This window comes from Nelumbo lutea, chromosome 5, assembly GCF_056320005.1.
Source record: "Nelumbo lutea isolate HS-2025 chromosome 5, American lotus-T2T, whole genome shotgun sequence".
Taxonomy (NCBI): Eukaryota; Viridiplantae; Streptophyta; class Magnoliopsida; order Proteales; family Nelumbonaceae; genus Nelumbo; species Nelumbo lutea.
The window spans coordinates 26,612,685-26,640,540 of NC_142688.1; the positions used below are offsets into that span (position 1 = coordinate 26,612,685).

The following is a 27,856-nucleotide window of genomic DNA, read 5'->3' on the forward strand; positions in this document are numbered from 1 at the left end:
TTAGTCACCAAGCAGTTCTCCCCCAGGGAGTTCGCCACCAAGTAGGTCGTCACTAAGGCGCGCCACTACCGGGTTGAATAACGAGGTACTTTGCCAAAAAATTTTATATCACAAAACATCTCTATTATAAAAATTAGATTATGTAAAAGGTCCAAATGCCCCAAGCCCCCAACTACCTCACATAGAAATAAAATTGGTTTTGGGTATACATCTAGACCCAAATAGTCCATGTGAAAACTCATCCCATGGTACCTACGTAAGAGTCAGCAACTCAGCATCAAAATACAAGACTAACCAATGACAAGGAAGTGAGTAGTGTGGATACCTTAAACCATAAAAAGAAAAATCATTTATAAAAGGATAAGAAATGACACTAAGGTGGTGTTTGATAAATCTAAAAAGTTAAAAAGATATATTAAGTGTCTAAAATCTAAAAAGAGACAGTTGTTTTTTGACTTTTTAGAGGCTCTGGGTAAAGAAGGTTGTTTGTGTTCGATTAAACCTTTAACATTTTAAATTCACTAATTTTACTATTTTACCCTTAAATTAGACTATTCGGTTGCAATGGCAAGGGAAGAAGAAGAAGAAGAAGAAGAAGAGAGACGCAAGCAACATTTTTAAGGGTATTTTGAACTTTCGGCCAAGTCTGGAATGCATCTGAATGCGTTCAATGCCTGCCCCATGTCTTATTATTTCATATCTAAAAATAATTTTCAGACCCAAATTCATATACACTTCCAAACACATCTGATGTCTAAAAAGCAACATTTTTAGACTTCATAGGTTTGAAAAGTGTTATCAAACGCCACCTAAGTCTCAATCCCATTTATTCAAAGTTTGAATTCTACACTACACAATCGATGCGTGATAGATTTCTAAGACTTGGTTTAAAACTCATATATTATCATATGCATGGTCTTTATGACAAGTTATGACTCACCCATCATGTAACAAGCATAGAAAAAGAAAAAGTATAGAAGATTCAATCCGTTTGCATGCATCTTCTCTACGGGGCTTCCACTGGAAAAGAATAATCTTGCATTGTGTAAGCCACCAATTCCTACTTGCATCTCTATCAGCTTAACCCTCTCCCCTATTCTTCTTAGCCCTTTTTTCCTTTTTGATTCCATGAGATGAGGCTATACGATAGGGATTGCCCATCAGGACCGGTTTCGCTTTTCCCCAAAACCATTGATTTTGGTCAGCAAACCGCTGAACCGGCCAGTTAACTATTCGAACCATTCAAACGGTTTTGATTGTTTTTTAATTTTTTTCAAATTTCTTCTAATTTTTTTTGTCATAACGGACCGGCCATTCAGGTGTCAAACCGTTCGACCCGATAATTAGACCCCTAACCATTTCGATCACCGAGTCAGTTTTAAAAACCATGCCCATGACCCCTTTCAAATCTGGGTGCAGGCCGACTCAAATCATTTACTACAACTAGAAAGAGACCTTACCAATTAATGAATTGACACTTTGCACCTAACCCCACTAACCCATGGCTACTATCTATTGGTTTAGCATAAAAGATGTTGCATGTGGAGGCATGTCATTATCCTAGTCCATTAACCAGTTGCACGCAGATTTAGCATGTAGCATCTCATAATAATGTAGGTCTCATAACCATTTTATAATATTTTAACATCATTGGCTAGCATGTCCAAGTAACCGATTCTATTTTACCCTAAAACTGGCCCATAGCCAAAAATTGTTGAATTGATCAATGACATGTTGACCCAGGTAGTCAAATTGTTGACCCATTCAGTGGTTTTGGCCATTTTATTTTAATTAATTTTTATTTTTTTTCGTTTGAATGGGCCCTTCCTTTGAACGAAATAGTCAAACCATTGATCCAAAAACCGGTGCCTATAATAGTTATGGTTTTGGGTTGGTTTTTAAAACCTTGCTATGCAGACTACTCTATTATACACAACATCCTATTTAATTTCCTTATTAATCATGGATAATTAATCCAAAGAACTGGCTTTTTTTTGTCTCTGTATGTAAACCATACTATAAGATATTTGTATGCATTAATTTGCAATTGGTTTGTCATTCACATGTATAACATATTATTTAAGTTTGGATGTATTGTGCATATTAAAATGTGGTAGTGGATTATTATTAATTTGTGGTAGTGGATTATTATTAGCTTGCAAATAGACGGTTCACTCACTCATCCAAATCGAGGTTCACCACAAGAGTTGGCATGGAAGAAATGCAACTCCATTGTCATATTTTGGTTGTTTAATTCATTGGCCAAAGAATTGCATGAGAGCATCGTCTATACTAAAAGGGCATATAAGATTTGGAAGGATCTTGAATAATGATACTCTCAAAAAATAATAATAATAATAATAATAAAACACTTTGGATTCATCAGTTGAAATGTTACTTAACACTCATTCAGTGAGGTAATTTCTTAGTTGCTACCTATTTTGCCAAACTAAAGACGTTATGGGATCATCTAAATGTGCTCAATCCTGTTCTTGAGTGTTCTTGTGAAGCAATGAAGGAGATTCTTATTGATTGGGAAAGTGAGAAACTGCGCCAATTTCTCATGTGCCTCTATGAAGCCTTTAATATAGTTAGATCAAACATTTAGAGCATAGAGCCTCTTCCTAATATTATCCGTGCATATGCACTGGTAATTCAATAAGAAAAGCATCTTTCCCTCACTCTAGACAACCATAGTAATTCGGATCTTGATCTTACAGCTTTATATGCAACAACCTCTAAGCCTCTTCCTAATATTAATCGTGCATATGCACTAGTAATTCAAGAAGAAAAGCATATTTCCCTCACTCCGTGCTATCATAGTAATCCAAATATTGAGCTCACAACTTTATATGGAACAACCGCTAAGTCCAATTCTCAAAACTCCAATGGAAAACCTAAGCTACAATGTGATCATTGTAACAAAACTAGGCACACCAAAGATAGATGTTACAAACTAATTGGCTATTTGCCAAACAGAGATCATAACAAATCTTCTCGTGAGAATAATATGCTCAGGCTAACTACACAGGAAATCAGATTGCTCAATCTCCGTTGTTAGCTAGTTTCACCATGGATGAATACATACAACTCAAGAATCTTTTATGAAATGACAAATAAGTCATCTTCATTGCTGATGTCTCTTGTAAGAATGTATTAGTTCATTCCTAGATTTTGGATAACAGAGCTTCTAATCACATGATTTTTAGCTCCAAACTTGTTTATTTAATCTATTCAATTAGATTGTCCTAAATTTGTTCAGTTATTGAATGGTTCGATTCTATATGCCAAACATTAGGGCTCTGTTTTATTGTTCAATGATTCCATTGTTAATGATGTCATGTTTGTGCCTGGTTTCCACTACAATTTATTGCTAGTTAGTAAATTGACCAAACAACACAATTATGTTATTACGTTCTTCTCCACATCTTGTCTCATTCAATACTTAGTATCGAATAAATTAATTAGAAATGCTGAAATTAATTGTGGAATCTACACCTTACAACTTTTGAATCGTGTTGCTTCTTCAACAATAAGTGCTATTTCTTTAAGCACATGGCATATGCTTTTGGAACATGCCTCTCGACATCGAATGTCGTTGGTTCCCAGTTTACCTTCCAGTTATGCTCCAGAGTTCTGTTATGACATCCATCATAAAGGCAAACAAACATGGGCATCATTTTCTTCTAGTTCCACAACAACACCAACATCGTTTCATCTGATTTATGTACATTTGGGGCGGATATCAGACTCCATTGTAGGGTGCTAATTTTTTTCCCTACCATTGTGGACGATTTTACTAGATGTACCTGATTATACCTTCTCAAATATAAGCATGATGCTATTTCATTTCTCATTTATTTTTGTAATATGGTGAAAAACCAATTTAATTGTTTTGTTAATGTGATCCATTATGATAATGGACTTGAATTTGTATTTGGCCCATTTCAAGATTATTTGGCTCAACATGGTATTTTGCATCAACACTTGTGTTGATACACCACAACAAAATGGTGTTGTTAAACGTAAGCATCATCATCTCTTGGAAGTATCTCAAGTCTTAAGTTCTCAAGTATCTCTTCCTATTCAATTCTAGGGGGAGTGTGTATTGACAACAACATATATTATCAATTTCACTCCCACATCAACATTTTAAGGGAAATCACCATACGAAATACTCTTTGATTGGGTGTCATCTAATGATCATTTATGAGTGTTTGAGTGCTTGTTCTATGCCCATGAACACTCCAAACCATGAGACAAATTTATTGACCATGCATCTAAATGCATATTTCTAGGCTATTCTTTAGGTTAGAAGGGATACAATCTATATGATCTCTCTTCTAAGTGCATATTTGTGTCATGGGAGGTGGTTTATTATGAGACAAAATTCCCTTTTTAGAACCAACAACCAATTGTTTCTAACACTCCTACAATTCCTATACCTCCCCTTGTTGATGACATCCTTCTTCTTGAACCATCATGCCACATTGACAATCATCATACCATTGTGCCAACTAAGCCCATTGGGTCCACTGAGCCAATACACTCACAAGGACTCCACCTACTAGAACCATCCACTAGACCCTAATGCATTCATAAGCCACCCATCCGGCTCCATGATTACATATGTAATAACTCCCAAACCACAAAATCAGAATCCCACCATATTTCTCAATTCTTACATTATGATGAACTTTCTCTATCTCATGTCGCATTCCTCAACCATGTTTCTTTTCATATAGAGCCCCAGTCCTTCTCAAAAGTAGTCAATGACCCAATTGACAGCATTCTATGGTCGAAAAAATAACAATGTTGAAGAGAAATAATACATGGGCTTTGGTGGACTTACCACCTGGAAGAAACCCATTGGTGTATGTTGGGTTTATAAGATAAAATTCTATTCTAATGGAACTACTAAGTGCTATAAAGCATGATTGATTGCCAAAGGTTATACCCAAGTGGAAGGCTTGGATTTTCATGAGACTTTATGCATTGGTTGCCAAACTTGTGAGTGTTCATTGTTTACTCTCATTTGCTACTATTAAAGGACGAGAACTTCATCAACTTGATGTGAACAATGTTTTTTTTCATGGGGACCTTCATGAGGAAGTTTACATGGTGATTCCACCTAGTTTCTGCTCTCCCAATGATCGTCAAGTTTGTAGGCTTCATAAATTACTATATAATCTTTGACAAGCTTCTCTTATGTGGTTTAAGAAATTCGCCCACACTGTTCGGGACTATGTTCTTCCAATTAGTTGTTGACCACTCGTAATTTGCCTTACGACATAATGGTCATTACCTAGCTGTGCTGGTATATAGATGATCTTATTATCACTGGAGATGCTCTTGAGCTAATCGCCTCATTCAAACAATATCTCAACAATTGCTTTTCTCTCAAATATTTGGGCACCCGGATCTGTTTTCTTGGAATTGAAGTCCAACACAAATACCTCATGGACCTCTTACAAGAAACCAACATGCTGCATTGCATGTCATGTTCATCACCAATGGAATGACAACGACATCTTATTGATGATTCAAGTCCTATTCTTACAAATCCTCTGTCTTATCATCGTCTTGTTGGACGACCGACTTATCTCACCATTACTTGCCCATAAATCAGCTATGTTGTCCATGCACTTTCTTAGTTTTTGAGTGCCCCACATTAAGAGCACCTTGATGTTGCTCTACACATCCTTCGATACCTCAAGTCCTCACCACTTCATGGTATTTTCCCTCCCATCTGATAATGACTTCACATTGAAGGCTTATTGTGATACTGACTAAGCCAATTGCCCACTTACTTGCCAATCTACTATGAGATATATCATCATGCTTGGAAATTTGCCCATTTCATGGAAGATGAAGAAACAAGACACGACTTCTAGGTCCTTGGTTGAGGCTGAATATCGTGCCATGGCTGTAGCAACCACATAATTATTATGGTTGAAACATCTTTTCCAAGACCTAGAAATCCCGTTTACAGCTCCATTGTAATAGCCAAGCAACACTCCACATAACAACAAATCCCGTATTTCACATATGAACAAAAAGTATATCGACATAGATTGCTACTTCATTCGTGAACATATTCAATGTGAATATATCCAAACCTTTCACATATCTAGCAAGTTCCAGCCAATAGATTTATTCACCAAAGCTCTTGGTGTTGATCAATTCACCTTCTTATCGGGCAAGTTACTCATTAAAACTCTTCATGCACCAAATGAGAGGGGGTATTAGACTAGCCAACTGGACAACTGTAAAATCTGTTACAAGGAATATTCTAGAACAATTAGACAAGTCGAAGTCTTTGATAAGTGGCTTGGTTTTCTCTATAATTCTATAATGTTACTATTCTAAATACAATTTTCATTGGTTTCCTTTCCAATTTCTTGCATTATTTTCACCTACTTTGAAACCAAACATGGCCTAGAGAAACACATTTACTTATCCAATCACTAAGCCAATTGAAAAAATTTAAATAAATAAACGCACAGGAAACATGTGCTTTTCTAATAACCTAAAATATCAGGATCCTAACTTGAATTATTGGCAAGGTTAATGATATTGTGACTAGGCTCAATTTGGAAGGAGTACAAATACAAATATATACAAAATACAAGGATTTGCATTGTACATATTTGTATTTATACTCCTTCCAAACTAAGCTTAAAGCTTATAAAGAAAGAAGCATATGGATTAAAGAGGATAAAATAACCATTAGCATAGACATAAAATTAATGTATGTAACCTAATGGTATGTTTGGTTCGCACGACTTGGATGAGGAATATTCCTATTTTCTCATATTTGTTTTGTGAGAGATGCTGCGATGGGATAATATCATTATCAAAATATGGGATGTGGGGTGGACTGTTTTCATCTCCCACCTTTGCAGTGGTCCGAACTCCAATCACCTGTATCCTTCATCTCCAGCGAAGTAACGTTTCTGGCGGTTATTGTCTTCGTCTTCTCTGGCGAAGACAGCAAAGACAGGTCATTATCTTTATCTTCTCTGGCGAAGGAAATATTTCCGGCGGTTATTGTCTTCGTCTTCTCTGGCGAAGACAGCAAGGACATGAAGGACAAGTTATGTCTTTGTTTCTGGCAGTTATTGTCTTCAAATCTCAGACAACGAGGACATGTTATTGTCTTCTTCTCTGGCAAAGGTAATGTTTCTGGTGGTTTTGTTTCCTAGCCCCATGGATTTGTTCCAGTTCTACAATATTTCTTCATCCATTTGTCTCATCAATCAAACGCTAGAAGCATATTCTATAGGATAGTAGGTCTCAACAAACAAACACCTGACCAAAAAATTAGAAAATAAATTCTTCCTTTCTCATCTCATCCTTTCTCATCCCACTATTTCTCGGAAACCAAATGGACCATAAGCATTTTTGTAATGATTAATGCAATATGGTTGGAAAATAAACCTGGATATTGCATATGTAAATATATGTACTAACTACCAAGAAAGATAAAACTAATCAAAATATTTATAGATTTTACGATAGAGAGGCTCCAATCCAGATTTCCTAAATAACTAGGATAAAAGGGCAGCATACGGGGTATGGGGAGGGATTATGCACACACAAAGAGACTATTTCCGAATCTTGGTCACAAAGTCACAATGGAGCAACCCAACCGTTGCACAGCCTTACTCGGATATGAGAGTGACTTGCAATGTCTTAGCGGAGGAAACTAAAGATTGAAATTCAAATGATAAGGGTGCTAGATATTCTTTTATATGTAGGAAAATTAATGTAAGCATACATAACCATATTCACGATGTCAGGATAATCAAATTTGCGATTCATTACTATCCCTCAATCAATTTCAACATACCTTTAACTCTAATCTAATTTTGGGGCAGACTGTAGAGGTTGGAACTCCACCAACCGAGGTCAAGTAAACATTGACAATCCTAGCTCGTTAGGAACTTGGACAAAGCTTAGTTGAAGACTTTTGTTCATGCATTACGTTGTGTTTAACTTTATTTTGTTCAAATTTGAGTTCCAAATCTTGATCGCTTATTCACCTTCTCTACTTCTGACACAGTTTCAATAATGGGGTGAAGTCGGGCAAAAATCATCCCATTAGGCACAAGTAGTTCTAGCACAAGAAACAATCATATTACAATTGAGTGATAGGGAAAATTTCGTTTTCGTTTTTGTCTATAATAATAGTACTATTATTTTATTACTATTTTATATTATTGTTAATAATCTACTAATATTTTTATTATTTTATTAATATTAGAATTTGGAGGGTTTTGTCACGAGTTCTTTAATTCTTACTAGTCTCTAGTTTTTGGAATGGAAATTTCATTACTACCAAATAAACAATTAGAATTGGAATGGGTCATTCGGATTCCGATTCCGATTCCTGACACCTGTTCTAGAACCCAAACGGACCCTAACATAAAAAAAAACATATAACATACCTTATGAGTCCTTTCCTTGATTACATCAACTCTTGTAGTTGGTGTTGTTGACATAGAAGACCCTAGACCTCTTTATCGCCCAAGATGAAGTAGTAAGTTGGTAAAAACTTATCGAGAAATATAAAATTAACAGAAGTTATAGTAATAGCAGAAGATTAGATACTTGTAATGCAGGTCCAGGAATTTGAAGCGGTGGAGCTCTGTAGAGCACTATCAATAAATTGAAAATCGTACATAGGACTATAGGAGAAAGAGTGGTTGGGCTAGAAAACTCTAGATAATGGATGTTTAATAGAGAAGACCGGAGAGGAGCTCATCGTGTTTCTTGTTGGACCAACAAGTTCAAATCTCTCGATCACAACTTCATAGGCCACTGATTTGGACGATCCCTGCACCCAAATGGTTGGATCGTTTGACTTGAGTGGTTGAAATATCGATTCATTTAATGATTTTTGGTTATTTTTTATTTTAATTTTTTTTTAGAATAGGCCATCCATTTGAACTGGACAGTCGAACCATCGTTTGACTTGAGTGGTTGAACCATCGACTCATTTAATGATTTTTGGTCATTTTTTATTTTAATTTTTTTTTGTCAGAACAAGCCATCCATTTGAACTGGATAGTCGAACCGTCAATCGGGAAACCAATGACCAAAATGGTTTTAGTTCCGGGTCATTTTTTAAAACATTGGTTTGGACTATTAGATTGTTAGAGATTAAGGGTCTATTTGGTTCATGGGTAGGACCATAGTCAGAACCAAAAACAAAATCCCTTGGAATAAGAATCATTTATTCATAATGCCTATATGGTTCAATTAGGAATTGGAATCATATTCTAATTATTGTTGTTTGGTCCATTGGGAGTTGAAATTGGAATCAACTAAAAATTTTCAATTAATCTATTTATTATTTTATTATTACTTTATTAATATTTTATGAAAATATAATTATTATTTATTAGTACTTTGTTATTATTATTTTATTAGTATTTGGTAATTAATATCTTAGTATTTATCATTAATTTATGAATATTTTATTAATTTATTATTTTTTTTGTTATTACATTAATAATATTGTTATTACTATATTTTATTATTTCTTTAATTATATTATATTAATATTTTATTTGTACTTTATTATTATTATTATTATTATTATTATTGATGAATGGTGATTTGGACCGACCTAGTAATAGGGGGACACATGGACACAACCTAACTAATAGATGATAGCTCAGCCCGACATACCAAGTCCGCAACAGATCGAGCTCAGATAATCAAACCACCTCGGCACGGTTCACCTCGGGACGAAGTCACCTTGGTACGAGGTCGCATCAGGACCACCTCGGTCCCAAGGCACTTCGGCGTTCACTCCAGTTTGGAACTAAAGAGCATCAGTTCGGGGATATTGACTCAGACTCCTACGTGACGACCCTAGGAATCTCTCCATCGGATTTCGGGCTTCACGGAATCATGCCTTGTAATGGTAAGCCTTATCTTCCCCCTGCCCGGTTTCGGGTGGAATTGATAAGCCTTATCAGTTGGCAACGTTATCCCTCAATTAATGCGGAAATGGATCTCATCGTGACAAGGATCCCAGAACCACTCCGCGAAACCCGCGATGACTCAACTATATAAAGGCTCCAACCTCGAGGGCACAAGGTATGCATGATTTCTCTGCTCTCTAACTCTTAATATTCCCAGCAATTTTCAGCTCGCAACAAGTTTGCTAACTTAAGCATCGGAGCAACCTCGTCAGGTTAGCCACCCCGAGTTCTTTTATCCTCCTCTGGTAGATCAACCTAGTCTACCATCTGATTGGGCTTAAAAATATACCCTTATTTTTAAAATAATCATTTTTTTAAGTAATTTCAAGCATGGCCTTAATAATATTTTATTATTTTAAAATAATAATATTAGGGTTTGTGGGCTTTTTATCACGAGTTCTTTACTGCTTGATCATGGAATGAGTATCACATCCCCCATACACATGTGAGAATCCCTGTTCTCTTTAAGAATGAGAATCGGAATCCCGTTCCTATCAAACAAACGATAGGAATCTGAATAACAGGATATCATAGTTGTTCCTGGAAACCCTTATTCGGTTATTCCCATTCCAATTCCAAACCCCTATTCCTAAAAACCAAACGGACCTTAACAGATAACGGGATCTCATAAATGTTCGCTTCGTTCAGCCTTCGCTCCAAAGTTTTCTACAGTAGGAGCAGGATGTAATAAAGTTGGACGGCGGATGATGAGAGTGGGAAGAAAGAACCCATAATCCTACGGCGGTGCCCTTTCGTAATTCGTATATTAATTACATCGAGTAACCAAATTTATTAATTTACAATTTTGCACGTTACAGCAGGTCTTAAGTTGGTGAGTGTATAGCTCTGCAGACTGCGGTTGAGGTGTTGTTGGGAGGAACGGAAAATGGCGATGCAGTGGTGTAGCGCGATAGCCAGGAGAATGATGATGACGGAGCGAGCTGCAGCGCCATTTCCAGTACTATGTGGTCGAGGGGACAAGAAGACGAAGAAAGGGAAGCGGTTCAAGGGATCTTACGGCAACGCAAGACCGAAGAAGGAGAAGAAGATCGAGAGGATCAAGGACAAGGTCGAGGTCCCCAGATCCACTCCGTGGCCTCTCCCCTTCAAGCTTATCTGATCTGATTTTTCATTAATAATTTTTCAAAGAAAAAAGCTTGACGCACAGAGTTTCTTCTCTCACATATGATTCTAGGGTTAGGGTTTCGTCCTCTATGGCCTTCTGAGTAGAAGCTGCTGTATATTTTCTCATTGGTTCGTGAATGAATACTTTCATGAGTTCGTAATCGAAGAATGCAGATGAATTAAGTGTGGAAAATTTTCTATTTAATGTGGGTTTCGAATTCTAACTTTGTACTTGCGACTCCGGATGTTCCTGGTAAAAGTTCCCCCCCCCCCCCCCCCCCCCCCCCCCCCTCCTGCTACCATCCTCTGTCTCACCAAATTCCGCTACGACAGTGGTTAATTTAAGCAATTACCACGAAGCATACTGCACACGGTTGAGTGTTGAGAGCGCGAGCAACTAGAACCATCTCAAGTTCAACAGTACCCTACACCAATGTACTGAATTGAGCAAATTTACAATTTACAATTACAATACTCTCTTAACCAAACTCTTTGCAATTTACAATACACAAATTTATATGACTACACTCACAGCACTCTTACATTTTTCACCATTCATCCTTACTTTTACAAAAAAAAAAAAAAAAGAGATCGATCGTAGTTTTCTTTTCTAAGTATTGAACTCAGAAACAGCTTAACAGGAGATAACTAGATTGTGTTTGGGCGATAACGTGCATATATAACAAGATTGTGTTATTGTTGGAGCCTATGATGCATGAACAGGCATTGCTTGCTCAAGATCCAAATTATGCACAGACGAGACAAGAAATTACATGTCATGGCAAATCACCACCTGGCTAGATTCTCTGATGACCCAAACTTTTGAATGAGTTGGTACACATCCAATTAGTTGGACAACCAACATTATTAAGGCTCAGTTTGGAGTATAAAATATTGTATTTTGTATGAATTTATACTGTATATATTTGTATTTATTTGTACTCTTTTCAAACTGAGCCTAACTGTTTATTAGACACACAAAAGCAAACATGTCTTTAAATGTTTTAAAGATTATAATCGTATCACAAGTCGTACAGAATGTTGAATCAAATCAAAACATAAAATAATTTTTATTTTTTACAAAAAAAAAGGCCATTACCCAACTTACAGGAAGTTCCATCCTACATTTGCATCTTATTTTACCCCTTCCAAAATCAATTGCCTAGCTTGGGCTGCAACTCTAAAGAAATGTCTAACAAAAAGCAGTCTGATGAGAAGAAGAATCACCTTGGATGACCTAAATTGTGGGATCTGTGGTCAAATGGAAGAGTCCATGGATCACTTATGTATTCATTGCTCTTTTGCTTGAAGGATTTGGTCTCACTTCTTGCATGTGATGGGCATTAACTGGGTGATGCCAGGATCGATTCAGGAACTTCTTCACAGCTGGTATATTTCGGGTCTATCAAAAAAGAGGAAAAATCATTTGGAGGACCATTCCAGCCGCAGTGGTCAGCACTATTTGGTCTGAGAGGAACAATAGAATTTTTAATGATCTTTGTAAAAGTTCTGATGAGTTGATCAATTGTATTGTGGCTAAACTTGCTTCTTAGTTATCAGTTGTTCCTGAGTTTAGCAATCAAAACATGTTTCCGATTCTAAATTCAGTTAGTTTATGGACATCTGATGTTGTGTATGCTCCTCCATTTGTACGTGTTTCTTCAGAAATAATACTACCTTACTTTTTTTTTCACAAAAACAAGATCCAAATACATAAAACAGCCACCAAAGTCTGTTGGAAGCATGTATGGTCTAGCAAGGCATCTTTTTTTTTTGGTAACAGAAGGAAAATAAACATATTTTGGGACAGATCAGCCCCAAGAGTCGGCTAAAGCAATAACATGAAAATGAAATTACAAAATAGAAGAAATCTCAGTAATGCTTCTCCAATGGTCCACATTAGTTCTGTATCAGCATGTTGATTGGCTTTGCTATAACATGAGAATATTTGGTCTCCAGTTCAGAGTCATTTGCAATTCCCCGGCAATCCTCAATCAATAACCACCTTCAATTCTTCCTCAAGTCCGATTTTAGAGCATAAATAAAACCTATATTTCTGTCCATGAATGAAGTCTCCAGACCTAGACAGATAGTGGGGACCAACATTGGGTAATCTCCTTTTTAGTGAGGTCTCAAGACAAGTTTGTAACTAACATACTGTTGGAAATGATCACATGAGGCCATGGTTTTCAAAACTGGACCGAAAAACCGGGAACCTGTCCATTTTGCCCCAGAACCATCATTTTGGCAAAAAACCGTTGATTTGGTCAGCAAATCACTAACCCAGGCATTCGAACCATTTGAACTGTCCAGTGTTTTTTGGCTGTTTTTTATTTTTTTATTTTTTGTCAGAACGGACAGTCTGTTCAGTTTGAACAGTCAGACCATTCGACCTAGAAACCAGACCCCTGAATGGTTAGTTGTCTGGTTCGGTTTTAAAAATCTTGTTTGAAACAGATCAAAATGTGGTGCCTCATGCGGTCGTGCCTGTGGAACTGACCTCCTAGTGGATCTCTTGAGCTGTACTCACTAGTGAAGATTTCCCCTCTGCAAATGGAACACAGGGTTTGTTCACTGGATCTTAGTTGTATTTTTCGAAATTTAGCTCTTATATGCCACTTATCAGAGGGCGGGAGTACATTAATCCTATTTTTCCATTTCTTTCTCTTCAGTGCTATATGACATCCATTCTTGCATTATCTATAGGCACTTGAATCATTTATTATCATTTCCAATCAAGTCCTTTTCTGTCTGTCCCTATCTCTTTTAGCCCCTTCAACTTGTAACAGATGGATGTTTCTAATGTAGATGTTCTTCTATGCATATGACCAAACCATCTCAATCTACCTTCTCTCATTTTATCACCTATTGGAGCTACTCCCAAGTTCCTTCATATGACTTAGTTTTACCACTCATCCATCACCTATTGGTTTGCCATTCACGTATAACATATTCTTTAAGTTTGGATGCATTATGCATATTAATTTGTGATAGTGGGTTATTATGCATTTTGAATTTATTGTAAATGTTCTATATAAAATCATCTTATGCAACTTGGGTAGACTTGAGTTGAAGTTGAACATTCGTCAAAATTTGAATGCTCTCAGGCCCAGTGAAGAGTAAATTACTCAAATGTATAAACTTGTAAATTACAACGTGTAAATTCTTCAAATGTATAAACTTGTAAATCTGGGATACATATTTGACATGACCTCTACTACAATGGCAAAAGTACCTTGGGACTAGCAATCTCAACCATAGAAGCGTATCATGAAGATTTCCTCTTGGTTTTACTTTTACATATTTGGAAAATAAACAATGAATCATGTCCTCCTGTCTTGAAGTAGTCCATACTTCCCTACGATTCCTTTTTTTTGGGGTACTAAAAACACCTGAATATTCATTTCAAAGAAACAGAGGTCCAGACTTACAAAGCAACCTAAAAAATGCATAGACAAAAACTAGAGAAACCACAATAAATTAATCAAATCTGCTCTAGCTAGAGCCTCAACCCAGTCCGGGCAAGGATGGACAAAAGAACCTTGATCAATCAGATCTTTCCTAGCCGGAGAGTGCACCACCATGTTTAGCTTCCTGCTAACAAAACAGGAGACTGAGAGCACTTCAGCTTCACGAGAAAGAACACTTCTGGGGATAAATTGAAACTTTTAGCCCTAAGGCTTGTAACCAGAACCTTGCTATCAGATTCCACAATCACCCTGTCAAAACCCAGACTTCTTGCTAAATTCAAGGCTTCCAAAATCACTATAGCTTCTGTTTGTGGAACAATTAAGGCCCAACATGGAATAAAAAAACCTCAAGGCTTCCCCACTTTGATATCTGGCTATGACACAAAAAACTCACCAAACTTGGAATAAAAAAACCTCCATCTGTATTAAGTTTTACCAACCCCTGCTACAAGAGGGGACGCAAAAAGGAAAACTGAACTGCCATTGTCTCTGGATATTGAATCTGGCGAGTATTGCTTCAAACTCTATCAATATCTTCACTTGCCTAGAAACATAGCTCATATCAAAAGGGGAGGGGAGTTAGCATCTTCGAATAAAATAAAATTTCTTGATTTCCATATAGTCTAAAGAAGCACAGCAGTGGTAAGTAGAAGCTCAGACTTTCTTTCTTTTAGAGAAACACATTTACTTATCCAATCACTAAGACAATCGAAACACATTTAAATAAATAAATGCACAGGAAACATGGAGGTTTTTAATAACCTGAAATATCAGGATTCTAACCTGAATTTGGCAAGGTTAGTGCTATTGTGACTAAAGCTGATAAAGAAAGAAGCATATGGATTAAAGAGGATAAAATACCCGTTAGCATAGACATAAAATTAATGTATGCACCCTAGGCACTTTTGCAATGTAGTATTGTTGGAAAATAAACCTGGATATCGAGAAAATATATGGACTAATTACCAGGAAAGATAAAACTAACCAAAATATTTATAGCTTTTAGGATAGAGAGGCTTCAATCCAGATTTCCTGAGGCTCTGTTTTGAAGGAGTACAAATGCAAATATGCACAGTGCAAATACATACAAAATACAAGGTTTTGCACTCTACATATTTGTATTTGTACTCCTTCCAAACGGAGCCTAAATTACAAATCCCATATCTAAAACAAAAGGGCAACATAGTGCATGAGGCTCTTGCCAATACAGGGTCTAGGAAGGGACAGATGTAGACAGCCTTACCCCTGCACATACAGAGAGGCTGTTTCCAAGATTTGAGCCCTGGTCACCCAAGTCACAATGGAGAAACCCAATCGTTACACAGCAATTTAAATGTCTTCTTCAAGAAAATTGTCTTGTCCATCTCCTTCATTCCATGCCTCTCCTCCTTTCCCAACAGTGATCTTCCCTAAGCTCTCCTCCCTCTTGTTTTTTTCAAATACTTCGAAAGCCCTTCTAGCGAATTCCTCTCCACCCCAAAAGAACAGACCTAAACTCTTGCCCACCTTAACCTCCCCGTCAACAAAACATTTAATCCCCACTCCCCCCTCTCAATTACAATGGCTAAAGAAGACAGATGAGTTTTCCACATTGCCTTGATCACCCCTCTCCTTTTTATCCTCAGTCTCTGACCTTGGAACCAAACCTTCCTCAGACACCGGTGTCTTCTGAACCTTCCCTCCTAGATCTTGACTTTTAACAACTCAGAGCTCAGTTATCTTCGTCTTCGAACCTTTAGCTATTGAACCTCTCTTCTTATATACTTTCTTAAATTTTTTCGTGGGATCTGCACCAACAAGCCCATCTTTCAAACGAGAGAAAACTTTTGACACATGGACAAGATGGAACCCGTTTGTTTCTTTTCCTTTCCTCAAAGTCTCAGGATCACCATCACCCCTAACCTTGATATCAGAAGTTCTTCTTTGGCCTAAATCAACCCCAAGTCTTCTGACTGGAACTTCAAATCTTAAGGCCTCTTCTCGATCTTCTGAGCTACTGCATTCTTCTATACCTGCAAAATCCCATTGACCAACTTTCCCCCCTCTCAAAATCCAAAAACCAAACATGCCCTTAATCATATTACAATATGAGATGGATTAATTGAATCCATGTTCCTCTTTTTTTTTTTCTTTTTTAGAAAATCAACAGAACATAAATCCAATATATTTCATATCATTCAACAACCAAAACCCCAAATGCCCAATAAACTTAAAGGTATGATTCAACTATATTATATCAGGAAGGAAAACCAATAGCTTCCATTAGATCCCGAAAGTGGGAAATCTCCATTAAGCTGGTTGTTCTTGTAAGTTGAAAAGGTAGCCTTGGTGGTTTTATTGGCATCAAGCACTACAAATTCCTGACTAAAATCCATGTCTCCCCTTGTCTACAATCAAACAGAGCAAATTCTAGTTAGACTTTAGTCACTGATGGTGTCTGATTTGTCTTTTTTGTCAGGTATGGTCAAGGTTGCATAGATTCCTCTCTCTTCCTGTGATTGTCGCTTCCTTATCCATTTAATACAATGCATCAAATTTCTCATCATATGAGGCCATTTGCCTAAACTTTTCATCTTTCTTGCTACTTCCCATGATGTCAATATACACTAATTATCTATCATGCTTAAAACATAGAACAAAATCAGTGTTCCAAGAATACTGAAAATCTTAATATGTGAATGTGCATGCTCTTAGATTTACATCTGGTGGAATGTTGCAAGATTTACATCAACATTGAAAAAAGTAGGAGCAAATTTTATTGCAAAAATATCAATTAGAAGCCTTGTTGCTGTTGGTGGAACACTTGCATGTAAAGATGTATGGCTATGTGTCACTACAAAGCTATGTGATTAGTAATTAATAAATGATTACCTGGAATTGGTCACAACAATTCTATTGTGCACACCAATTCTATTGTGCACTGGATCATGTGGAATTTTATTTAACAGGCTCTCGTCTAAAATCCTCCAACATTCTATTGTGCACACCAATCCAAGCATCATCTTTGTAAACAAGACCCTTTTCCTGCATTAGACTAAGCAACTGTAGGATTGGTTCTGGCCTTAAGGAAGAAGAAAGAGATGCAACAAGTTCATTGCATATTGCTTGCAAAGTAGATGCATTGTCCTTGATCTGTTGTACATGTTCAACGGCCATCCCAATTTCTCCAGCATTCACTAAAGACTTTAGAAAAATCACATGGGAGTCATGATTTTCTATATCAGGCGTCAGACCACGGATTACCTTTGAAGCCACATAAAAATAACCTGTATGGAGGATATAATATTTTAAAAATAATAAGAACTGATAGTGAACATCTAGCTCTATTAAACACTAGAACGTTCATGAGAAAAATTAAAAATAATTTGGAAAAAAATGCAAGTACAAAAAAGTCTATAAATGTAAGCTATACAAAGGTATGTTTCATAATAAATGGTTTCGATTTATGAAGAATGTACCTTCCCTGCATAGAGAACGGACTAATGTACTTAATATCATTTGCGAAAGTGCAATGTCCCGTTCAGTAGACCTGTTAAAGATCTCACAAGCAGCTTCAATTTTTGCTTCTCGGCAAAGCCCTTCGAGGAGAGACGTATAGGTTATAATATCTGGAGCTACCCCTTTCTCTAACATGTGATGAAAGAGCCGCTGAGCATCTTCAACTTCACCTGTCTCCGAGAACTTCCTGATAAGAGTGTTGTAAGTCTTTAGGTTTCCATGACACCCACTCGCAAACATCTCATCCCACAGCCTTTTTGCAGGGCGTAGAAGGTCTTCTTTACAACAAGCTTCCATTAGAGAATTAAAAGAAGAGACATTGGGGCTGAATCCCTTCTTCCTCATTTCCTGAAGGACTGTGTAAGCTTCTTTCACCCTTCCCGCTGTGCACAAAAATGAAATCATCAAATTGTAACTATCCACATCTGAGAAGTAATCCTTCGAAGTCAGAATCTGAAAAACCTCCAACATTTCATTGATCTTGCCATTCTTACATAGATTTCTACTTAAATTGCTCAATGTAAGAATAGTAGGGAACCTCTCTTTCTCAATGAGAAACTTGCAAAACAGAATTGCTGAATCAGGATCACTGGCTGAAACTGATCCTATCAAAGCATTAAGAACATCATCCTCTATTGGGAAGTTCCCATTTATAATCACCTCACCTAAATCTTTTGCTTGCTGAATCTGTCTTCCAGAAATCAAAGCAAAAATGAATTCCCTATATTCCTTCGCCCTTGGCGCCACTCCTAACTTCCTCTTCTTCTTCAAGACATTCTCAGCTTCTATTGGTTGACCAGCCAACTTAAAAGCTTCGGCTACAACCCTATACGCCATAAAATCAGGCTTGTATTCTCTGCTCCTAAGTTCCTCCAATACTGAAAAAGCCTCCGAAATCCTAGACACTCGGCAAAGCCCATCAACAATCAAAAGTGCAATAATTGACCTATTAAGTTCCGATCTACCACACTTAATCCTATCTAATAAACTCAATGTCTCATTTAGATCTACGACTTTGCAAAACCTTCCAATAAAAACTCCAAACCCAAAAGTACTCACACGGATATCCCTGTTACACATTTCGTCAAACATCCGTTTGGCTGAATCAATGTGCCCATCGGAGGCAAGAGCGGCAAGGAGTGAGTTACAAATGTTGTGTCCAATTTCATGACCCAATTCATTCGCTTCATTGAGTATTGCAAAAGCACTCCGAGATTTCTTACTAATAATCTGTGAAGCAATTAGAGAGCCGTAGACTGAAGAATCAGGAACAAATTTCTGGGCCTTGATTTGTCTAAGAAATTTTTCAACCAAATTGGATCGGCGCGAGACTGAGAGTGATTTGAGGAGAGATTGATAGGTAACAGATGTATGTGAAAATCCAGGTTGCTGAGAAGCCCAATTGAAAAAGCCAACAGCAAGTGAATGGTGATCGAGGAGATACGGGTCAATTACTCGGGCAACGAGTGATGGGGTGAGCGAGTCTCGACAACTAAGTTGGTGGAGTGTCTGCTCAAGTGAAGGGTTCCATGACCGAATTGGTCTTAAACGATTCGAAGCTGATATTAGTGCTTTGCCTATTAGCTTCGCAACCTCGTTGGGAGCTGGTTTCATGGAAGAAATTTCGAATTCCTGCACCACCACCCTCCTACTAATCTCTTATGGGTGGAGTTTCTTGGTTGCAGTTGTAGTGCTGGATGGAACCGTTTTGCAGTGAGGGTCGCTCGTAAAAGTGGTCGGCTTTTGAATAGAAGAAGCTCGTTTACCTCCTTTTGATATCAACGGTTAACCGGAAGGACATGATACCGGAAAACTTACAACCCACCAACGAGACCTCTTCACGGCCGGGCTTTGCCTCTTTATTAACAAAAAATACATTCAGGCCCGAGCCAAACTCCGACATATAAAAGGGTAAATTTTTTAAACTACCCTTATGATTTAGGTAATTGACTAACCATACCCAAAATTAATTGAATAAGTGTATTAATACTGTTTGAAAATTGGCTGATACTATCCCTATTGTTTTTGATAATTAAGTAATTCCTTCTTAATCGTTAACGTCTGTTAACAGATATGTGTTAACCTCCACCGGTTCTCCACCTCTCCTTCTCATTTCCTTCGTTGTTACCATTGGAACCGCTGTAACTGTCAAATAATAGAGTTATAGAAGAAAATCTGACTGCAAAAGTCATCGGAACCGCTGAAACAGTGGGGTTTCACCGAAGTTGTAGAAGAAAACTTGAAATGGGGGGACCTTGAGGCAGCACACGAGATCCCCGAGGCCCTGACTGCAAAAGTCATAAGGGTCAGATTCATTGTTTGCTAGACTGGCTAGAAAGCTTCGATGGATGGTAGTGGAGGATGAAGAGGAAGGAATAGGGGCGGCCTCAAAGACGGGGGTCACCTGGCCGGAACACAGGGGGTGTGCAGTCAAGAATACTAAGGGCTACAGGGAAGATTTCAACGTTCAAGGTGACCACAGTCGCTGATGCTAAGAGAGACGTCGCTACTTTTCCTAGAAGAGGGAAAATGAGCCCATGGAAGCTTTAACAAGGTTGGAAGGGGAAGAAGATGTTCCAAGTGATAAACCCAGTAACAGTTGTCGTTGGGACATTTGCTAGAACTTTCATGGCTGCTGCTACCAGATCCGTTGCCGTAACCTTTAACTCTGCAGGAATTCCGGCCAAATCTCACCTTACCTCCGGCAACAGTCCATCTTTGCAGCTCCAATCTTGCATTGGCCTCCAGTATAGATCAAGGAGTTTCCGAAATCCCAGCTTACTGGTAGCAGTCCATCAATGCCACCATGCCATGGTTGCAGGGTCTGATGCAGGTTTTATTGCAGCTCCAACAGTAGCAGAGGATACAGTGTTTGGGAGTTCTGAATTTCTCTTAACAAAATCAGTCCTCACAGCTTTTGCAGCCAGACGCATCTATAACATCTCCGTACTTACATGTTTTATTCATGGAGAAACGTTCCCAGTGCACAGATGCAAGGGTTGTGAAGACCAAATGTGTGAGGAGCAAATCCGATTTTATTTGGTTTCATTGTTGTTTTACAAGAAAAGTGGTATCACATTGGAGCCACATTAGATATTTTCAAGAATGGCAGAAAGTGCATTGTAAATTTGTAATATGCTGATTGGTTCATCATTTGTTTCAAGAAAAAGAAAAAAAAAACATTTTGAGAAACATAATTTCTGACATTTTCTTGCTTTCTCAAGAACATCACAATGTATTATCACTAACATGGCTCCAACGTGGCACCACTTTCTCGAAAAACGACAATAGAATCAAGCACATGTACAAATTATCATTTTCTCACATCATTGCATTGTCATTTTTCTGAAAATAAAGCCAAACACCACCTTAGTAATTGAAGTTATCAAGTTGAACTTGGTTCAAGACAGATGTTTCAATCCCAAACCAATTATTAATTAGGAAGGGAGAGAAGCAAACCGAATCAATTTTTAATAAGGCAGTTGGGTACGAACTGACTAGACTTGACTATACTTGGCATCTATACTTGCCAATGAAAATAACAACTTGGAAGTACGGGTGCAAGTCTAATATTACACTGCATTGAGCTTGGGTTTTCAGGCCAGGCGCATCTAAATTTTGACGAAACCCCAACTTCAGCCTGCCAAGTTGCACCTCTACTTCGAAGTTGGAACTTCACCTTGTAGTAGGGGTGTAATTTGGGTAGGCCCAACTTGAGCCTGGAACGACCCCGCAATTTAACACAAGATGGGCTTAAAATGTTGCTTCTCGGGTTGGGCTTGGGCCCAAAAGTTTGAGCTTTTAAAGTTTTCAAATTGGGCTCAAGCCTAGCCCTTAGGAAGCCTGAACATGGCCTAAGACCAGTCCGACCTTATCCCAAAGTAAGCTTAGCCTGATTATATACATGTATACATGTATATGTAGATACATTTGCAAGCATGCATATGCATATATAAAGGTGGCAAGTGGGCGGGTTGGGTTTGGTTCGGTTTGGATTGAGTTTCAACCTAATCCATCTAATCCGTTAATCCATTAATGACCCAATTAGATAGAATTAAATGGATTGGGTTCAACCCAAACACACCTGAACCCAACCCAACCCAACCCAACCAACCCATTTAGATAAAATAATGAAAACTACACAAAAATAATAGAATTTATAAGAAATAAAATAGAAATTAAACAAAAACAAAAAATGCATAAAATTAATAGAAATAACATGAAAAGTTGAAAAAAATAGAAAATACAACTTTCATTTTGTTCTTTCTATACATGTGAAAAAACCAACATTTTAAAAAACGGTCTAGAAACGGAACTGTTCTAGCCACCGATTTCTGGGTTGACGGCCCATTCTGACAAACAAATTAAAAAAAATAAAAAAACTAATAAAAAACCGTTGAATAGGTTGACGGATTCGATTGCCTGAGTCAGCAGGTTGTTGACTTTTTCAACGGTTTTTGGCTAAAAACCGGGTTTGTGGTAAAATGAAATCACTTGCCTGAACGATTTTCGGGCCAAATGGTCCGACTGTCCGGGTCAACAGCGGTTTGAAAACCTTGGAAAACAGTATTATTGTGAAAATTACAACACAAAACTGTAGAAAACCACTAGAAATTACAAAAAATAAGAAAGTAGAAATTACATAAAAATAACAAAAATATAAAATAATATAACAAAAATTATAGAAAAAAAAAGAAAGGATAAATTATAGAAAAATAACAAAAAAGCACACAAAAAACAAAAACATGAATATGGAGAAACAGATTTATATAGGTGAAGGGGCTCACATTGAGTATTTCATCGCAATTGGCAGTGACGTCGGAGTGGGAGATCATGTACCTCATCATTCCCAATGCAAACAATTACAACACCCAGCCCAACCCCTTGAATTCATCTCTGCGCCCTCTAATTTTTTGGTTTATTGAGCATCTACTAAGAAGTAAATGTGATTTTTCAATTTGTTGAGCATCCACTAAGAAGTGAATGATGAAATAAATGAATTAAAAAAAAAAAAGATAGGGCTTTGCTACCACTTCGAGAGAGCTATTGATGTTGTTTCTTAATCGATTTGATCACCATTTATAATTACAAATAATAGGAGAAAACAACGTTTTAAAAAATGACTTGGAAATGGAGTTGTTCTGGCCACCGATTTTTGGGTCAATGATCTGACTATTCGGTTTGAATAGATGGCTCGTTTTGACAAATAAATTAAAAAAATAAAAAAATAATTAAAAATAAAAAATGGTCAAAACCACTGGATAGGTTGGTAGTTTGATCGCTCGGGTCAACGAGTTGTTGACTTTTTCAGTAGTCTTTGGCCAAAACCGGGTTTGGGGTAAAACAAAACCGCTTGCCTGGACAGTTCCCAGGCTGAACGGTCTGACCATCCAGGTCAACGGCGGTTCGAAAAACATTGATGATTTCTTTTCTCCCAAGGTTTTCAAACCATCATTGACCCGGACGGTCAGACCGTTCGGCCCGGGAACCGTCCAAGCAAGCAGTTTCGTTTTACCCCAAACCCGATTTTTGGCCAAAAACCATTGAAAAAGTCAACAACCCGTTGACCCAAACGATTGAACCATAAACTCATCAACCCGTTCAATGTTTTTTGACCGTTTTTTATTTTTAATTATTTTTTATTTTTTAATTTGTTTGTTAGAATGGGCTGTCCGTTCGAACAGGAAACCGGTGGCTATAACGGTTCTATTTCCGAGTTGTTTTTTAAAACGTTGGTATTTGTCTACTAGAAAAGACGAATGAGGATAAGACCGATAAAGAGAGTGCCTATGGAAATATGAAGAGGCTAATGGGTTATTTGTTGGATAACCATGACCCAACCCACCCAAACCATTAAACCTCTCCCTTGTTGGGTTGCTCAACCCACCAAACCCGGGACTAAATGGATACAATCCAACCCACCAATTAATGGTTGGATTGGGCGGGTTAGTGGGTTGGGTTGAAAAATTGCCACCCCTATGCACATATGCATATTTTTTAATAAATTATACATATATGAATGCATGTATACGTATACACACGAATGTATATCAATATTTAGTGTGGATTAATTGACCAACCCGAGCCCAACTCAAGCTTAGCCCATGTTTGAGCCCAACCCAAGTGCATCAAATTTTATTACAAGCTAGGCTTGGGCTGAATAGTTTGGGCTTAACCTTGGGTTTGGGCCAAACTTGGGCTTTAGGTCCAATTTTGGGGGTTGGGCTTGGGTTAAGCTAAAACCCAAACCAACCCATCAGACTCGCACCCCTACCTTGTACTTCGGAGTAGTAACACTTAAAGGCCTCCAGCCATTGGCATTTCATCATTTTTCTAGAGCATGTAATGTCATGTATGCCTTGAAGCATTTCAAACTTCCAAAGTTAGCCTTCACATATTTTATGAGAATGTTTTGCCCTCTCCACTATTGAGTGCCTAAAACCCTAGTTGTCAACCCTTTCATTCATATTTTCATTTTCAAAATTGAATTAAGCATTTAAGTAATGTGCATCAACCTTTTTGCATTGAAAAACATATATCAACCTACTAAATTGTGAATAGGCATTTTGGTAATTTTACCACTCATTATAACATTGGTTAGTGACACTATACTTGAGTGTTGATTTATGAAAGTATAGTATACTTGGTTGTTTAATTGAAATTCGAGTCTCTTAGTTGTCACTACCCCTAAAATACATGATATCTTCTGGTTTTTTTTTTTTTGAAAATTTCCTTTTGATAATACTAGTGTAAGGTCACATGACATGGATGTATGCAAGTAAAGGATGAAGATATAAGGGTCCATTTGGCTAGTGGGGGAATAGGGGTTTGGAATTGGAATCAGACTGATTCATTTCGATTCCAACTTTTTGTTGGGCGGAATCGGAATCTCATTCCCATTACTGGATACTAGTGGAATGGCATTCCCCTATTTGAGGGAATGGGTCATCCCTCCTCCCACGGGAACGAGAATCCATTCCATCTAATTCTGATCCAGTTTCTATTCCAATATGAACCAAACAAATAAGGGGAATTTACCATTCAAATTCTGATTCTGAAATATTCCAATTCTAATCCCAATTCCAATATTGACTATGAACCAAGAGAACCCTAAGTTAATGTTATATAGTTAAATTTAACTTTGACATGCACAAAAACTAGACAAGTATGGACTTTATATGGTATAGATAAGCTTTAATAAAAATAACATTAAAATACCAAGAAGCTTATATGGTCATAAAACAAATGTTTCAACCAAAATGATCTTATATATTGTTCATAAAATTTGCCATTTTAGACACAAAGTATAACAAATATTAAAGAAGACCAAGACACATGTATATACTATTAATTATATAATCAGTTTAGGCCTTAACTTGGTAATAAATAAAAATAAGTGGTCCGAACCAAATTATTATTTGTGATAAAATCATAGATCCAAGCCTAACAAAAATTAGTTTGGTTAATTCGGTTTAGTGGGACAGTTCTGACCCATTGATAACCTCAGTAGATAGAAACTAAAAGGTATGTCTAAATAATCATGGTAGCATTTGTCAAATCTTTTTAGAAAGATCTTCCAACCAAAGACTTACCAAATTGTGGGGTATTGATTTTAAAGATAAAGATAATTTGGTAAGTGGTTTGGTATAGTGAGTTTCAAAAAATACATCTAAAGGCTATTTATCATGTGGAAAAACTCAAAAGCTTTATTTAAAGCTTCCTTCATGAATTTCAGTCTTTTTGGGTGTCTTCCTTTTTTTTGCTACTAAATAGAGAATGACCAATTTACAGTCTTCCATCGAAGCCCAAAACAACACATGGAAAGACTTCCAAAATGCCACATATGTAAAACAACTATTGGTTGGTAAGTGACCTAAAAAAGTAAAGCAATATGTCAAAAAAACATGTCAAAAATAAGAATTATTGGAATATTAGACCCACGAGTAATGCCTCGTGGGTGTGGAAAGGAATATTAGGCACAAAAGACATAAAAAAAATGAAAAGAATGTGTTAGGAGCTAGGAAATGGAGAGAAATCCTCCTCCATGATTTATGGTTGGACTTGGGCCCGATTATCCATCTATACTACCTATAAAAGAGCGAATGTCCCTTCTTTATGGAATTTTCATTGGACGCTTTCTATCCCTTTGTCTAAGCATACAACGGGCATAAAGAGGGTACATATGTCCTTTACTCTCACTTTAAAAACTGCCCACTTATAGCTATTCAAAAACTGCCCACTTATAACTATTTAGAAACTGTCCATAAATTATAAATAGTTTTGTCTTAGAGATACTGTCATTTGCAAATGCAGTACATGTTTACTAGTAAAAAGAAATGAAGATATCAATAATATACAAAACCTCTCTACTCATTTCCTTTTCTTTTGTGTCCTGCTCTTTTCTCTTCCCCTATCCATGGATGATACTATTGCTCTTAACGAAGCTTTCTATTGCATGCTCTAAGGGGTTAATCAAGCTTTTGTTGACGTAGTTGATCTTCAACCCCATATTCCACCCAATTTGCATGAACAATGGCAGTTCTCTTTTATATGCACATTTTTTTCCTCGCCTAATTGATTAATTTGCGGATTTTAAGCAAGGTCTGTATAACTTATGGAACCTCAGCCCTAACATACTTTTAATAGCTCCCTTTCAACGAAATCATTTTTGCCTTACGTTTAGATATGAAGATGACTTTTTTAGGATTTGCGGTCATGACACTTGGTTGTTGAATGGCCAAAGGATAATATTAAAACTGTGGATCCTAAGTCAACCTATGATTGGAACTTGCATGAAGTTTGGGTCCAACTTCATAATCTCCCATTTGAAATCCTATCGATATAGGAAGATCAATCATCAAAAGAATAGGACCAGCCCACCTTTTCTATGTGATCCAAAATTATATTCAAGCAAATGTGTGTATTTCTATTGAGGAGCCCCTTAAAATTGGGTGTTTTTTTAGCACACAAAATCATGTTATTTTTTGTTATGAAGACTTGCCTTGGATTTGTTATTTGTGTGGAAGGGTAGGCCATCTTTTTTCACCAGTGCTCCCAACCTCTTCCCTGCACAAATGGTCATTTGCTTGATAAGTTTTTCAACTATGGAGTCATGAGCAATCCAGGGACTTAGCTAAGGGTTGAGATTAACATGCGTTGAAATTGGAAGCACCTAAGTTTCAGGGATTTTGTTCATATCCCAGCTCCACCAGAGAACCATCCTAATCTAGCCTCTAATTTCCTATCCTTGAACCGACTAACCAACCAAACCAGCCTCCAGATAGTTCTGATAATGGTCTAGCTCTTTTGCCATCTAACTAACCATATTCAACTTTAGAGTTTGGTAATGTGAATCCTCTTATCAAAGTCTCCCATGAAACTTATTGGTTTGCATTACGGGCCCAGTGTATGCTTTATCATCTCCTCTTCTAAAACACTTTGGGTACTTCCTTATCCTATCAGCAAAAAAGAGCCTGCTTAGATTTTCTTCCTAGACTTGAAGTTTTCCAACAAACCAGACTTACCTATTTTCGATCGTCCAAAATCCTCGATGGCCCATTCTCCTATAGATAGGGTTATCTTGTTTAACCGTATAGAGACTGAATCCCCTAAAATGATAGAGATTCCTAGTCAAAATATGGATGGCATATATTTTCAATATATTGGGCACTTTTTATTCAAAAGGGCTGTGGTGGCTAGTCCTTAACAGCCACACCACCACTAATGTTGTTATTGAGTTAGAATTGTCGTAGGGTTGCTCATCCTAAA

At 37.2% G+C, this 27,856-nt stretch overlaps 2 protein-coding genes across 2 annotated transcripts; one reads left to right on the top strand and one right to left on the bottom strand.

The window, feature by feature from the left end:
- The first annotated feature begins 10,779 nt into the window (after window positions 1-10,779).
- LOC148851199 (30S ribosomal protein S31) lies at window positions 10,780-11,325 on the top strand. The gene has a single exon (XM_088945315.1). It carries the CDS (start codon window positions 10,882-10,884, stop codon window positions 11,113-11,115), a length of 234 nt encoding a protein of 77 aa, XP_088801441.1. The 5' UTR covers window positions 10,780-10,881; the 3' UTR covers window positions 11,116-11,325.
- A 2,908-nt stretch (window positions 11,326-14,233) lies between these two features.
- Window positions 14,234-21,298, bottom strand: LOC148851200 (Tetratricopeptide repeat (TPR)-like superfamily protein). Its single transcript, XM_088942571.1, has 3 exons — window positions 18,049-21,298; window positions 17,462-17,856; window positions 14,234-15,134 (listed from the first exon to the last, which is right to left on the bottom strand). Exons 1-2 carry the CDS (start codon window positions 19,700-19,702, stop codon window positions 17,528-17,530), a joined length of 1,983 nt encoding a protein of 660 aa, XP_088798697.1. The 5' UTR covers window positions 19,703-21,298; the 3' UTR covers window positions 14,234-15,134; window positions 17,462-17,527.
- Window positions 21,299-27,856: the final 6,558 nt, after the last annotated feature.